This window comes from Oncorhynchus mykiss, chromosome 17, assembly GCF_057628025.1.
Source record: "Oncorhynchus mykiss isolate SJ-2025 chromosome 17, ASM5762802v1, whole genome shotgun sequence".
NCBI classification, from domain to species: Eukaryota; Metazoa; Chordata; class Actinopteri; order Salmoniformes; family Salmonidae; genus Oncorhynchus; species Oncorhynchus mykiss.
In genome coordinates this window covers 63,145,623-63,162,500 of record NC_143038.1, presented here as the reverse complement: position 1 = coordinate 63,162,500, position 16,878 = coordinate 63,145,623, and the positions used below count along the sequence as shown (strand labels likewise).

The 16,878-nt window shown below is 45.4% G+C and overlaps 1 protein-coding gene across 4 annotated transcripts in view; it reads right to left on the bottom strand.

Moving 5' to 3' along the window:
* The window catches only part of LOC110493268 (voltage-dependent calcium channel subunit alpha-2/delta-2), a 304,480-nt gene that overhangs the window by 52,377 nt on the left and 235,225 nt on the right, over window positions 1-16,878 (bottom strand). For all 4 annotated transcript variants that reach the window (XM_036948226.2, XM_036948227.2, XM_036948228.2 and 1 more), the window contains 3 exons: window positions 8,520-8,570; window positions 7,627-7,726; window positions 44-205 (listed from right to left, as the gene is read on the bottom strand). In XM_036948226.2, the coding sequence (XP_036804121.1) occupies window positions 44-205; window positions 7,627-7,726; window positions 8,520-8,570 (313 nt within the window). The remainder of the gene's footprint in view (window positions 1-43; window positions 206-7,626; window positions 7,727-8,519; window positions 8,571-16,878) is intronic.

Below are 16,878 nucleotides of genomic sequence, written 5' to 3'. Positions count from 1 at the left end.
ATAAACCCGAAGAGCGTGACTGTCTGCTGGCTCTTAGTCTTACATTGAGTAGCTGTTCGAAGGCGAACTGGAAGCCAGACTTGTAGTCAGTGGTTCCTTTGGCTTGCATGTGCATGATAGACTCCTTGAAGATCTTCTTGTTTCTCATGTTGGCCTGGACCAAGGTCTTAAAACAGGGGACGACAGCATCAGCCTTCTCGTTAAACTGTGTGGGGGGGGAGACAGATAACAATGAAGAATTGTCAATTTAATGAGTCTGGATGTGACCACGCTGCTCGCTCGTTGGCATTGAGGGCGACTCCATCTGCAGTGTGTTGGGATGAGGAGGGGGATGTGGGTTGCTCTGTGCCACTCTGGCAATAAACATTGATAATTACAGCTTTCCATACAAAGAACAGGTGCACCTGGAATTCCAATGCAAACCAAGAACAAACGAAAAACACCCAGCCAAGGTAATGTCATCTAGATCTCATCTCCTCTGATAAATTAAAATTAGTCCCGGGCTGTGTGTTTGTCTGTGTGTGTGTTTGTGTGTGTGTTTGTCTGTGTGTGTGTTTTTGACAGACAGAGAGGTAAACAGTGAGCAGTGTGATTAGCATCGAACAGCAATGCCTGTAATGTCAGGTTTTTAATGGCCTTTCTTCTTGAAAGTCAACTTTAAATTCTGTTGACATTTTGAAGACAGAATGATGGCATAAAATAGGTTAAACATTTGGTGCATGAAAATGTGACATTTCCTTCTGTTCGTGCAGTTTGATATTTACAGTTTATTGGTAAAAAATGGAAAAATAACACGAACAATAGTATTCCTTGTCACAGATTATGATCTCGTAACAAAATGACAAGAACACAATGTAATGGTTCCGTTGAAGGTTATACTGTATTGGAAAACAGAAGAGTTTGTTGAATCAGATTAAGATAAAAGAGTTTTATTACAAAACACTATATATCCTAGGTGAGACAACCACATATCACAGTCAAATATACAAGATACGAACATTCAATTCCGGCTAAAACAATGGATAAATAGTGTTTTGCAAACAAAAAAAAACAATTTTCATACACATCTAAAAGAAAACACAAATGTGAATAATTGGTGGATATAGCGTTTTGGAAATAAACTCTTCAGTAGTAGTGCTTGTAACAGGGCAGTGGAAGGCATTTCAGCCAGCAGCGTACCACCCTGCATACCACTGCTGGCTTGCTTCTGAAGCTAAGCAGGGTTGGTCCTGGCCAGCAGCGTACCACCCTGCATACCACTGCTGGCTTCCTTCTGAAGCTAAGCAGGGTTGGTCCTGGTCAGCAGCGTACCACCCTGCATACCACTGCTGGCTTGCTTCTGAAGCTAAGCAGGGTTGGTCCTGGCCAGCAGCGTACCACCCTGCATACCACTGCTGGCTTGCTACTGAAGCTAAGCAGGGTTGGTCCTGGCCAGCAGCGTACCACCCTGCATACCACTGCTGGCTTGCTTCTGAAGCTAAGCAGGGTTTGTCCTGGCCAGCAGCGTACCACCCTGCATACAACTGCTGGCTGTCTTCTGAAGCTAAGCAGGGTTAGTCCTTGGATGGGAGACCAGATGCTGCTGGAAGTGGTGTTGGAGGGCCAGTAGGAGGCACTCTTGCCTCTGGTCTAAAAAATGTCCCAATTCTCCAGGGCAGTGATTGACACTGACCTGTGTAGGGTGCTGTCTCTTAGATGGGTGGTTAAACTGGTGTCCTCACTCTCTGAGGTCATTAAAGGTCCCGTGGCACTTATTGTAAGAGTAGGGGTGTTAACCCTGGTGTCCTGGCTGAATTCCCAATCTGGCCCTCAATCCATTTATGGTTACCTAATTAATCCCCAGTTTACAATTGGCTCTTTCCTCTCCCCTGTAACTATTCCCCAGGCTGTTGCTGTAAATGAGAATGTGTTCTCAGTCAATTTATTTGGTAAATAAAAATAATGGGAATATTTGACTGATCAAATGCAGAGTTTGAATTACAATTGTATTACTGTAACAACAATGATTACTGTTGGTGTCTACAGACCAACAACCATTTCTTTCCTTCCTACTTCCAGAGCTCTTAATTTCTTTAAAGGGGTGGAAATCAGCCTCGTTCCCACCCAAATTATCACGCTAATTTCTGCCTCTTAGAGCTGGGATTTAGAAACATACACTGACTAAGACCACTGGATTATGGAGGATTAACCACCCAAGTCTCTAAACAGGGCTACCCCGCCAGTGTGTGTGTGTGTGTGTGTGTGTGTGTGTGTGTGCGTGTGTGTGTGTGTGTGTGTGTGTGTGTGGCGAGTGCGGGCGTGCAAGTGTAGGCTACCCATGTATGCAGTGAGTCAGATAATGCAGCATTCAATGGAAAACCTAAGAAGCAAGGCAGGGAGACTGTTGGTGAGATAAAGACTGGCACCATCACACATAGACTGGGGGTTGCAACATTGTGGGATTATAACCATGTGGGAAAGTTAGAGTTTTTACAGTATATGTAGCTATGCATACATTCCAGCAAACCGGGAACGTTCCCAGAACAGTGTAGGTATATTACAAGAGATAGGTTCCTAAAACACAAAATCTGCTCAGTTGTGATGACATTCATACAATGTTTGAAGTAGGTTGCACAGGACATTCCGTTAATGTTGTAAGAATGAAATAAGTCAGTTTGTATGATGTTCATAGTATTTTTGTTGAAGGTTTTACACAATACTCCATTGATGTTCACGCAATAAACATTTGACCTTGTCTTGGAGCTCGTGAGAACATTTCAACAACATTTTATATTTACGTTTTACCACGACATTCTTAGCATGCAAATGAAATCAGATTGGAATACATCCCCATTATGTTCTTCTCCACATTTACTGGCAATTCTCATTTGAGGACTGTACTGTCGGTCATATAGAGACACATGGCATTTTCGTTTCATTCTAAGGACATTTGAACAGCATTTAATCATACAAACACAAACAATATTTTACTATATAAAAATACTTTGTGTAAAAATGTACTATTCAACTTTAAGAAACACACCCAATATAATTTATACTTTGGAGACGCTTGATATGTTCCCCCTGGCTTATTTTTCATGATCCTAGATCAGCACTCATTGTCTTAAATACCCTGTAAACATGGACCCAGAGGTACGCAGCATAGAAAGAGGAAGAGGGGAAGTGATGGTGACTAACCCAGTTAACCGTTAGTTATGTCTAAGAAGGTTTAAAAGGAAGCATGGAATTCCTGATTGACCATACAGCCATGGCTATATTTCATTTACATTTTTTTATTACAATGACAGCCTAGGAACAGTGGGTTAACTGCCTTGTTCAGGGGCAGAAAAACAGATTTCTACCTTGTCAGCTCGGAGATTCGATCTAGCAACCTTTCGGTTAGTGGCCAAATGCTCTACCCACTAGGCTACCTGCCACCCCATAACTAAATCCTGATAAAATAAGACATAAGAGCGCTTCCCAGGTGACGCAGAGGTGACCTGGTGACCTGGTTTGGGAACCAAACCGTGCAGGTTCAAACCCACATGGGCAGATTGTCAACATATGAAGTGTAAAATATATGGTTGTATTTGTTGGATTGAATGCTGTTCACATGTCCGGTGAAGGAAAATAACATTCCAGGTGTGCCTTGTTCATTTGTGGCATTTCTTTCCTTCTTAATGCATTTGAGCCAGTCAGTTGTGTTATGACAAGGTAGTGGTGGTATACAGAAGATAGCCCTATTAGGTAAAAGACTGAGTGCTATGATGAAACTGGTTCTCATGAGGACCGCCACAGGAAAGGAATATCCAGAGTTACCTCTGCTGCAGAGGATAAGTTAATTAGAGTTAACTGCACCTCAGATTGCAAGATGAATGGGAACTCCTTCAAGACTGTTGGAAAAGCCTTCCAGTAGAAGCTGGTTGAGAGAATGCCAAGCGTGTGCAAAGCTGTCATCAAGGCAAAGGGTGGCTACCTTGAAGAATCACAAATATAAAATATATTTTGATTTGTTTAACACTTTTTTGGTTACTACATGATTCCATATGTGTTATTTCATATTCATTTTACAACGTCGAAAATGGTAAAAATAAAGAAAATCCCTTGACTGGTAGTGTAGTATTTTGTAAATGTTCTGAAGACCTCCATGACAAGGCCAAATGTATATTGCGTGAATATGAATGGAATATTATGCTAAACCTAAAACAAATATGGTGCTCTCATGCATGGTTCATAAAACTCACTTATTTCATTCTTACAACATTAAATCAAATCGAATCGACTCAAATTGTATTTGTCACTCGCAGCGAATACAACAGGTGTAGACATTACCATGAAATGCTTACTTCCAAGTCCTTTCCCAACAATACAGAGGTAAAAGGTAATAACAATTAGCACCATTTAAGAAAGAAAATAGTAACAGAATAAAATAACAATAACAAAGCTATATACAAAGAGTCAATGTACAGGGGTACAAGATAGTTGAGGTAATTGAGGTAATATGTACATGTAGGTAGGTGTAAAAGTGACTAGGCAATCAGATAAAAACAGAGTAGTAGCAGCATATGTGAAGAGTGTGAAAGAGTATGTGTGTGTGTGTGTGTATGGGTGTGTGTGTGTGTATGGGTGTGTGTGTGTGTGGCATCAATGTGGATTTGTGTGTGTTTTGTGTGTTGAGCATATGTTGTGTGTGTGTGTGTGTGTGTGTGTGTGTGTGTGTGTGTGTGTGTGTGTGTGTGTGTGTGTGTGTGTGTGTGTGTGTGTGAGAGTGTGTGTGTGTGAGAGTGTGTGTGTGTGTGAGTGTGTGTGCGTGTGTGTGTGTCTGTGTGTGTGTGTGTGTGTGTGTGTGTGTGTGTGTGTGTGTGTGTGTGTGTGTGTGAGTGTGTGGGTAGAGTCCAGTGAGTGTGCATAGAGCCAGTGCAAGAGAGTCAGTGCAGAAAAAGGGGGTCCATGCAAATAGTCTTGGTAGCTATTTGATTAACTGTTCAGCAGTCTAATGACTTAGCGGTAAAACGTGTTCAGGAGCCTTTTGGTCCCTACTTGGCACTCCGGTACCGCTTGCGAGAGAACAGTCTATGACTTGGTTGGGTCCTTCATCAATTGTTAGGGCCGCCTGGTATATAGGTCCTGGATGTCAGGGGGCTCAGCCCCAGTGATGTGCTGGGCCGTACACACTACTCTCTGTAACACCTTACGGTCGGATGCCAAGCAGTTGCCATACCAAGCGGTGATGCAGCCAGTCGAGATGTTCTCAATTGTGCAGCTATAGAACTGATTGAGGAGCTGAGAGCCAGGCCAAATCTTTTCAGCCTCCTGGGGAAGAGGCATTGTCGTGCCTTCTTCACAACCGTGTAGGTTTATTTGGACCATGATACGTCCTTAGTGTTGTGGACACGAGGAACTTGAAGCTCTCAACCCACTTCACTACAGCTCTGTCGACGTGGATGAGGGTGTGCTCGGCCCTCCGTTTCATGTAGGCCACGATCAGTTCCTTTGTCTTGCTGATGTTGAGGGAGAGGTTGTTGTCCTGGCAGTGTCTGACCTCCTCGCTTTCGGCTGTCTCATCGTCGTCAATGGTCAGGCCTGCCACCGTTGTGTCGTCTGCAAGCTTAATGATGGTGTTGGAGTCATGCACGGTCACCCACACAGTCGTGGGGGAACAGGGAGTACAGGAGGGGACTAAGCACTCACTACTGAAGGGCCACTGTGTTGAGGGTCAGCGTGGCAGATGTGTTGTTGCCTACCCTCACAACCTGGGGGACGGCGTGTCAGGAAGTCCAGGATCCAGTTGCAGAGGGAGGTGTTTAGTCCCAGGGTCCTTAGCTTAGTGATAAGCTTGGAGGGCACTATGGTGTCAAATGCTGAGCTGTAGTCAATGAACAGCATTTTCTGACATAGGTGTTCCTTTTGTCCAGGTGGGAAAGGGCAGTGTGGTGTGCAATAGAGATTGGGTCATGGAATGGGTCCATAGTGTATGGGATGATGATGTGGATGTGAGTCTTTCAAAGCATTTCATGGCTACAGATGTGAGTGCTACGGGGCGAAAGTCATTTAGACCGGTTACCTTGGGATCTTGGGCACAGGGACTATGGTGGTCTGCTTGAAAAATGTAGGCATTACAGACTGGGTAGCCTAGTGGTTAGAGTGTTGGACTAGTAACCGGAAGGTTGCAAGTTCAAACCCCCAAGCTGACAAGGTACCCACTGTTCCTAGGCTGTCATTGAAAATAAGAATTTGTTTTCTAAACTGCTTTGCCTAGTTAAATAAAGGTAAAATGTCAGTGGCCCTGCGGCCTTGTAAATGTTAACCTGTTTAAAGGTCTTACTCATATCGGTTACGGAGAGTGTGATCATACAGCTGGTGCTCTCATGCATGGTTCTGTGTTGCATTAAGTTCCTGTGGAACTTAAACAATGTATGAATGTCATCACAACTGAGCATATTTTGTGTTTTAGGGTAATGTACCCACACAGTTCCCACAACCAAATTAAATGTTATTGGAAGAACTCAGAAAGGCTGTTCTGGGAACGTTCTTGCAACATAAAAGGAATGTTTTGTGCACCCTGATACAAATATTATCTGACTGTCAGTTTGGACAGTTTTAGTGTTTTGGGAACCTATCTGACATATGGAATTGATTAAACATGGTCCTATTATGGATCATTTACATATTGATTTAGAATTTTATGTATGACAAAATATATAAACAAACTATTTTATAAAATATTTGTTTTGGCCTTTACTACTAAAGCCCATAGGAACACAATGAATAACATTCAGAAATGGCAAAAAGAACAGTCAAAAAATGTATTATAAGAAACAAGGTTTCGAAGTGTCTGTCCTTTATTACTTACTGATAACATTTCTTAAGACCTGCTTAAAACACATTAATAATGGTGTATATTCAATTCATTGATTCAAATAGACGTCCACCCACCTCGGCCCATGCCTACTCCCACTCGGCATGTGCACGGGAGATATGAAAGGCTGATCCCGGCAAGAACGTGGCAAAAATGGGACCGTATGAATTGGATTCTAAAAAACATTGGCAGATGTATTGTTCCCACAATCTAAAGAAACTTTCCGGGAACCTTTAAAGAACAGATTAAATATGTTCTGGGAATGTCAGGTGAATGTTTTTTGTATCCTAAAAGAAACATTGTAGAATCATCCACACAACTGGACAGTTTTTGTACTTTGGGAACATATTGTTTGTGATGTCCCCACACTTTTCTCAATAGACTGTTCTCACAACCTAATGAAACATTCTCGGGAACCTTTAAAGAACAGATTAAATGTGTTCTGGGAATGTTTTTGTAACATCAGGTGAATGATTATCACAACAACAGGGTCCCGTTTTTGTGTTATGAGAACATTTGCAGCGACCTAACGTATGTTCTGGGAACTTTCACAGAAACAATTTTGGTTTGCTGGGATGTGACTATGTGATAGGAACCTGGGTGAACGTTTGTTCATGACCACATCACCATACCCATATAACATGTTTATACTGCATTGGAGGTGTTAACCATGTTATTACATTTCGCATATTGAAGAGAAACCAGACCTTTATCAGAGATTGATTGAAATTCACAATGTACAGTATGACAGAACCGTTCTATTCACCTTATCAGAGGAGGATACTCACCCTGGCTACATTCACATAGTCGTCATCTGACAGAGTGTCTAGCATCTCCATGACCGACGTCTTCATCAGTTTCAGGGTGAGTCCACTGACACTGCCACTCCTACAGGCACAACGCAACACACAACCATCAGCGCATTGAGCCATACAGTTCAACCTAAACGGCTCCATCTTAAAACCTCATCCAGACAATATGGTACTACAGCCACAGGAGGTTCTACAGTGACGGTCCCTTTGCTTCTGTATACTGTGATGAGTGTTTATAGGTTGGCGGTCTGGCAAGAGGACACATCCATCCTCTCATTCCTCTCATGACCCAATCACAGTCGATTTCGTCATGCATTCACAATGATCATCTTCATATTGTACCTCTTAGACATGTATATAATAGCAAGAGATATGTGGATATTATTATGATTGAGAGGGAACTCTCAATTGTCTGTAAACCAACAGGTGGCACTAGAGACCTTTACTGTTCCTGCTAAAATGCCACTGGTGGGTGTGAGGGAGGACATGAGGGAGCAGAGAGGACAGGAGGGGGGAGAGAGGACAGGAGGGAGGAGAGGGAAAAAGAGGGGGGAGAGGGAGAAGGAGGGAGGAGGCGGGAGGAGAGAGGGAAAAGGAGGAAGGAGAGAGGGAGGAGGAGTAGGAAGGAGAGGGAGGGAGGGAGGGGTAGGGAGGAGAGAGGGAGGAGGAGGGAGGAGACAGGGAGAAGGAGGGGGAGGGAGGAGGAGTAGGAAGGAGAGAGAGGGAGGAGGAGGGAGGAGAAATGGAGAAGGAGGGAGGAGAGAGGGAGGGAGAATGGGGAGGGAGAAGGAGGGAAGAGAAATGGGAAGGAGAGAAAGGAGAGAAGGAGAAGGAAAGCTTGACGAAGAAAGACTAAACTAGATACTCACACGTCCACGATGATGATCATGTCCTTGGGAGATGATGCCCCTTGGATGTACCTGTTTCAAACAGAAAAAAGGTTTTAACAAGTTGTATTCATCTTCACTGCGTAGAACTGAACTGGTAGATTTAAACTGGATTCAAGGTTACAATAAGCTGAGCTATGTTAATATGTAGCAACCTGTTCACAGCATATTTAATGCTTTCAAGAGCTGTGTCTAAATCGATTCTAAGCTTTGTTGAGACAAGCTTGAATGGAGTCCCGGCTTAGCTAAGGTTAATTTAAGAAAAAGCTATGTTTGCATGGATTCAAAGCTTTGTTGAGCAACCTATACAGATGTTAGATCTTAATTTAATCACCCTGTTGCAGAATAACTTTTCTGCAATGCAGGAAATGTAGAAATTGTAGTGTATTTGAGGTTTAAAAATGTTTGTAATTTCCATTTCGAAATTTCAGATTAGATTTTCCCTTACAAAAAATGTATCAACCCCTACAAAAATGTCCATTCATTATAATCCACATAATAATTCACATTTACTGTTACTGCAGGATAATTTTCCTGCTGTAGCAAATTGGCTCAAATGAAGATCCTACATCTGTACATGTACATCTGGAGTCTGAGTAACCTGAGTCTTCTTTATGCAGACTTTGTCTCAGCTGTTTTAAATGTATTTCGTTTTAGTCTGAGCTATAGAGATTTCGGCCATGTTTCTAAGCAGGCTGAGTGGGGCTGGCCTGTGTTTCTGAGCTGAGCTAAGCGCTGTCTGTCTATCAGTAAAATAAGATTTGTACTGCTCTATTCCCCTGATGATGTCAAACACATTATTTACTATGTCAGCGAGAGACACAAGCTGCTTAACACCATTATGCTACAGTTTCAAAGCTACTCCCAAAATAGGGCAGCTATGGGTGTGTGGGTGTGAGTATGTGTGTGTGTCAGCCATGATGGTGCAGGGCGGGTCTGTGGGAAAGCAGAAACACAGTAGGACACAGAACCAGGGATGCTAGGCACTTTGCTGTCCTGGAAAAGCCACAAGCACAAACGTCTGTCCACTGCTGATAGAGGCTGACATATAGAGGCAAATTAGAATGCACTCATTCCCTTCCAACTGCAATTAAAATCACATTTCACCTGACACAAATGGAGCAGAGATTGATGTAACGTTCTAGACATTTTCCATAGTTTGGTGGGGGGTTATAATGCTAACGTTGAGTTAGTTTGGCATGCTGAGGAGCAAGCAGAGCAGACCGAGTAGTTAGTAGCCGACTAACTAAGCAGAGGCAGAGGCAGACCAATAATCAGGGGTCTCTTTCTGCTGATTATCAGCGGTTCTGCTGTGTGTGGAGGCAGGCCAGCTGCCTGTGAGCCAGTGAGGCGCTTTTCTTAAGCTGGGCCAAGCCGATACGGAGGAAAAGAAGAACTGAGTCCCTGTTGGCCTTGCTGCTGCTCCCACAAGCCCTAGCCCAGTACTTCACTGGCAGACTCCACGCCACCACTCCAACCTGCACGCTGACCCCTGACCTCTGTTCCACTGCTGTCCCTCAGCACTGCTGTGGCACCAAATCCCAGCTTCAAACACAACCAGGGCCTCACTCTCTTGAAACCCCTTCTGAAACCCTAGGACAGAACACAGTCAGGCCAGCCACCAGTACCACTGCCGCCGCCGACACTTAAAAGGTTGATTAACCGAGCATGCCCAGAATGGGCAGAAGTGTGTGGGGGAGGGGTGCACTCCAATTAATTTCAATAATAGAGAACGCCACATCAAAGGTAGAACTTTCACAGCTCTCCACCACTGTGTGCCATTCAGAATAAGGTTTGGAACTATGAAGCGTATTGGCATGACATCAATTTAATGATGGAAATCTTAATTTGATAGAGAGAAGTGTGCATGGAGAGCGAGAAGGGGAGAGAGAAGGAGAGAGAGCTAGACTGCACGCAGTGATGACTTCATTCTGTGGGTAGATGGAGTTGTGAAAGTGGGTTATTGATGCAGCACCCAAACCCAGTCAGAATGTCTGAAGAAGGGCGCTTCGGTGAAGGCCCTAGACCGTAGTAACACCAACAGAGTGGCTGGAGGATTTCATTAAATACTCCAGCTAGACTCTTTATCACAGTGGACTCAAGTGCTTCAATACAGCTGTAGTTATTCATGGGTTAAATGTTAATAACAGGGCACAGCAGACTTCCACTACTGGTTCAACCTCAGCTGCACCACAGTCACATAACATAGTGAAATGCTAAGCTATCGTTAACTCCCCATATGTCTTAGGGGAAAACAATGTCACTTTTATACAGACTATTTCTCTTAGGGGTTTGAGTAAAGCACAGAGACGAGAGAGGACAGGGTGGGATCACTTGCAACAGAAGTTATACTGCTGCCACGACTGATCTTTCCACAGATTGTCTTGCTGCATCTGACTGTGGCACCTCTCTCTCTCTCTCTCTCTCTCTCTCTCACTCTCTCTCAAGCAAGTGTGGGGGAGAGTGGAGTGGAGTAGAATGGGTTGGAGGGGGCTGTTTTTCAATCTCCAGGCTGATAGTAGTTCCACGGTATGACTGATAAGCCATCATGGATTGAAGCTGATAGTAATATGACTGTTACGTCATATTTGCCTCATAGATCCAGATGTGTTTTTTCTGCATGGGTTCCATTCTGTAATTACCTCTTGGCTCCTGCCCCCTGATGCCATTCTTTCCCTGTCATTACCCAGTCTCCTGCATGCCAGGGCCAGGTAAGGACCAAATGGACCTGGCTAGTGCTGAACTGAGCCCAGGCACTCGCCCATCCCTGCCGTTCCCTGCCCTCCATCCACCATCAGCTAGACAGCCATCAGCCATGCCCCTGCAACACACCCTCACTCAGAACCTCTCTCTCTCTCTCTCTCTCGTTCTCTGTTATTTAATGGTAATTACTCTACATCATCTAATAACACTATACTACTTAATGACAGTCACTCTCTGCAGCACAGCGATCAACACCATAGTGCCCTCAAAGCTCATCATTAAGCTAAGGACCCTGGGATTAAAAACCTCCCTCTGCAACTGGATCCTGAACTTCCTGACGTGCAGCCCCCAGGTGGTAAGGGAAGGTAACAACACATTCGCCACGCTGATCCTTAACACGGGGGCCCCTCAGAGGTGGTTGCTCAGTCCCCTCCTGTACTCGCTGTTCACTCATGACTGCACGGCCAGGCACGGCCGTTGACACAACCGTGTTAGGCCTGATCACCGACAACGACGAGACAGCCTATAGGAAGGAGGTCAGAGACCTGGCCGTGTGGTACCAGGACAACAACCTCTCCCACAACATGATTAAGACAAAGGAGATGATTGTGGACTACAGGAAAAGGAGAACCGAGCACGCCCCCACTCTCATCAAAGGGACTGTAGTGGAGCAGGTTGAGAGCTTCAAGATCATTGGTGTCCACATCACCAACAAACTAACATGGTCCAAGCACACCAAGGCACTCGTGAAGAGGGCACGACAAAACCTATTCCCCTTCAGGAGACTGAAAAGATATCTCTTGGGTCCTCATATCCTCAAAAGGTTCTACAGCTGCACCATCGAGAGCATCCTGACGGGTTGCATCACTGCCTGGTATGGAAACAGCTCGGCCTCCGACCGTAAAACTCTACAGAGAGTAGTTTATACGGTCCAGTACATCACTGGGGCCAGGCTTCCTGCCGTCCAGGACCTCTATACCAGGCGGTGACAGAGGAAGGCCTTAAAAATTGTCAAGGACTCCAGCCACCCTGGTCATACACTGCTATCTCTGCTACCGCACGGCAAGCGGTACCGGAGCGCCAAGTCTAGGTCCAACAGGCTTCTAAACAGATTCTACCCTTAAGCAATAAGACTCCTGAACATCTAATCAAATGGCTACCCAGACTATTTGCATTGCCCCCCCCTCTTTTATGCTGCTGCTACTCTCTGTTATTATCTATGCATAGTCACTTTAATAACTCTACCTACAGTACATGTACATATTACCTCAATTATTCGACTAACCGGTGTCTCCGCACATTGACTCTGTACCGGTACCCCCTTGAAGTGGTCACACAATGATTACTATATGTAGGCCTATGTGGTAGCTTTTGACCAATGTTTCAAGCAATGCTTGTAAGCTAATGAAAGTAAACACTATTCAGCCACTCACCGTGTAAATATTTGTTTGCATGACAACATAAAACAGTTAAAATGATTTGTTTGAGCGGCAGGTCTCAAAGCAGGGGAGAGGGTACGGCACTAAATGAGAACAGATTAAAGCTGTGAAATCTGTACCAAACCCCCTCCCCAACACATTACACAACCAATAGAACACAATGGCTTTCTGCGTGGCTGTGATTGTATTTCTGTCCCTTGGTGGCAGTCTGGTAAAAGAGTCTCATTGGAATTCATGAATTAGTTTTCTCACGGCGTAGCACTGTAAAATCAATATATTAACTGTGCCGGGGGGCTAACACTGTCAGGAGATTGTGTTTATGCACCCTGACCCGTTTCTCTGAGTGGCGTGCATTACATTTGAACCGGGGGAATTATCTCCGTACGTTTCAGATGATACACGATGATATAACACTATACATGGAGTGGCCCAGGTTGATCTTATTCTGGAATCTAGTACGTGTGCAGGCGTATGGTTGTGTGTGTAATTGTGAGTGTATGTGTGCATGAGCGCATGTTTCTATAAATATCTCTTTATGTGTGTTTCTGAACGTATATATTGTACTGTATGTATAGAGTACATGTATACGAATCTATGGGTGCAGTTTTGTATGTACATTCTGTGAGTGTGTGGATACTAACAGGGTATGTTTGAGCTGTGTGTGTGTGTGTGTCTGTATGTCTGTGTGTGTGCGTGTATGTGTTTTGTGATGATGGGCTTAGTGCTCATGTGGATGTGGCTGCCAAATGAAGATTAAATTAAGATAAAAATATAGGACGATGTGGCCTAGAGAGCCTGCAGGAAAAAGAGATGTTGTCTTCCTTTTATTTATTAGACTTTTTTTGGTTGATTACTTGAGGGGTTGATACCAAGAGTCACATTCCATATTTTATGTTATGCCCATAGTATGAAACATTATAAATAATTTATATGTTACAGGAAAATGTTTAAAATCAGGAAACAAGACAACATTTGAATTCAGACAATCAAACAGTAGCTATAAAGTTTACTACTATAAACCTAAACTGATTGATTTACAGGTTTGGGTTGAGTTACTGTCTCTTGATCACTTGTTTCATGCTTTATGGAGCCAAGGTCACAATTTACATGCAAATATTCATACTGTGACACAGTCATGGTCATAATTTACAATACAGATAAAGGAGCTGCCTTCCCTTTGACTGAACCACTCCCTACAGGAGGGAGAATGGGAGAGGCAGGCAGGGTGCTGAAAGGGAGGGAAGGAAGGGAGGGAGGGAGCCAGTAGGAAGGGAGTCTGGAGAAGCGAGGGAGCCAGGTGGGAGGGAGCCGGGAGCCAGGTGGGAGGGAGCCGGGAGCCAAGGAGGGAGGGATGGAGCCGGGAGGGAGGAAGGAGGAGGGAGGAAGCCAGGTGGGAGGGAGGAGGGAGCCAGGGAGGGAGGGATGGAGCCAGGTGGGAGGAAGGAGGAGGGAGGGAGCCAGGTGGGAGGGAGCCGGGAGCCAGGTGGGAGGGAGCCGGGAGCCAGGGAGGGAGGGATGGAGCCGGGAGGGAGGAAGGAGGAGGGAGGGAGCCAGGTGGGAGGGAGGAGGGAGGGAGCCAGGTGGGAGGAAGGAGGAGGGAGGGAGCCAGGTGGGAGGGAGGAGGAGGGAGGGAGCCAGGTGGGAGGGAGGAGGAGGGAGGGAGCCAGGTGGGAGGAAGGAGGAGGGAGGGAGCCAGGTGGGAGGGAGCCGGGAGCCAGGTGGGAGGGAGCCGGGAGCCAGGGAGGGAGGGATGGAGCCGGGAGGGAGGAAGGAGGAGGGAGGAAGCCAGGTGGGAGGGAGGAGGGAGGGAGCCAGGTGGGAGGAAGGAGGAGGGAGGGAGCCAGGTGGGAGGGAGGAGGAGGGAGGGAGCCAGGTGGGAGGAAGGAGGAGGGAGGGAGCAAGGTGGGAGGGAGGAGGAGGGAGGGAGCCAGGTGGGAGGGAGCCGGGAGGGAGGGAAGGATGGAGCCGGGAGGGAGGAAGGAGGAGGGAGGGAGCCAGGAAGGAGGGAGGAAGGAGAGAGGAAGGGAGCCAACAGGGATGGAGGGAGCCAGGTGGGAGCCTGGAGGGATCCTTGAGGAAGGGAGCTGGGAGGGAGGGAGCCGGGAGGAAGCCTGGAGGGATCCTTTAGGAAGGGAGCTGGGAGGGAGGGAGCCAGGTGGGAGCCTGGAGGGATCCTTGAGGAAGGGAGCTGGGAGGGAGGGAGCCGGGAGGGAGGCAAGCCCAGAGTCTCAGCTCCTGTTTGGGATTGACAAGGAGCCATAATATTTACAGAGACGGCAGATTGACTTCTGAGAGATCAATATCTGTTATGGCCCAGCATTCCGTCCTGAACCTGGGAGGTAATGGGATCTCTGCAACACTTGGCTAAGAGAACTTCATGCCTGTCTCTCTATATTTATCTCTAGTCTTCTCTCTCTCTCTCTCTCTCAATTGAATTCAATTAAATTAAATTCAATTTAAGGGCTTTATTGGCATGGGAAACATATGTTTACATTGCCAAAGCAAGTGAAGTAGATAATAAACAAAAGTGAAATAAACAATAAAAATGAACAGTAAACATTACACTCACAGAAGTTCCAAAAAAATAAAGACATTTCAAATATATACAGTACTGTAACGATGTGCAAATAGTTAAAGTACAAAAAGGAAAATAAATAAACATGAATATGGGTTGTATTTACAATGGTGTTTGTTCTTCACTGGTTGCCCTTTTTCTTGTGGCAACAGGTCACACATCTTGCTGAGGTGATTGCACACTGTGGTATTTCACCCAGTAGATATGGGAGTTTATCAAAAATGGGTTTGTTTTTCGAATTCTTAGTTGATCTGTGGTAAATATGTGTCTCTAATATGGTCATACATTTGGCAGGTTAGGAAGTGCAGCTCAGTTTCCACCTCATTTTGTGGGCAGTGTGCACATGGCCTGTCTTCTCTTGAGAGCCAGGTCTGCCTACGGCGGCCTTTCTCAATAGCAAGGCTATGCTCACTGAGTCTGTACATAGTCAAAGCTTTCCTTAAGTTTGGGTCAGTCACAGTGGTCAGGTATTCTGCCACTGAGTACTCTCTGTTTAGGGCCAAATAGCATTATAGTTTTTGTTAATTGAGCCTCTCTCTCTCTCTCTCTCTCTCTCTCTCTCTCTCGCTCTCCACCTCTCTCGCTCTCTCTCGCTTTCCACCTCTCTCGCTCTCTCTCGCTTTCCACCTCTCTCGCTCTCCCATTCTCTTCCCTGACTTCCTTTGATAACCTGAACAGACAATATAATGGTCAAATGTCAATAATTAATGTCAGAGCAATTGGAAACTTTCAAGTGTATTGACTGGACCATTAATTTTCTTGAGGCCGTTAGTGGGGGCAGAGCAGACAGACAGACAGACAGACGGGGGGAGGGAGGGAACGAGGGAGGGAGGGAGCCCATCTGTGGAAGCACCGAGCAAGTCAGCCTCATTATCTCCCTTTCCCCGATTTCCTCAAAGGGGAAATAATACACACGCATACTCATACACACACACACACACACACACACCCACACGCACACGCACACGCACACTCATACTCACACACACACACACACACACACACACACACACACACACACACACACACACACACACACACACACACACACACACACACACACACACACACACACACACACACACACACACACACAGAGGACCCCAACCGGCACATCTAAAGGTCAGGTCAACCAGCCCTAAACTCATTCCCATAAAGGTGGAGGTCTATTAGGTCACAAACTGTGCATGAAAGCCATCCTTTTATTTCCCTGTGTAAATCACATTTCAGTGTCGGGGGTATGGAGCGTGTTACTGTGATTGCATCTGTGCACTCTCTACTGGTATTTATGAGGATATATAACAGCATATCGCTTAGTATTAGGAGAGGAGTTATTGGTCACTGTGGAGGAGTGCTGATGTTTGTTTGGGTTTGTGGGGGTGCATGCTTATATGTGTATCTACATGTCCAGGCAGTCTGTGTGTTGGAGTGAGAGGATGTGTGTGTGGGCTATTGATGTGCATGTTTACTCATAAGCAGCAGTCCCTGCGGTTATATCTGCGGGGCAGGTGGATTTAGGGTCTTGAAATACTGTATTTTGTGGAAGAAGAGCGGGTGGGTGGCGGTCATCGATAAAAAATATGCATTAAAAAATTCATACATTTATAATTCTTGTGCAATTCAT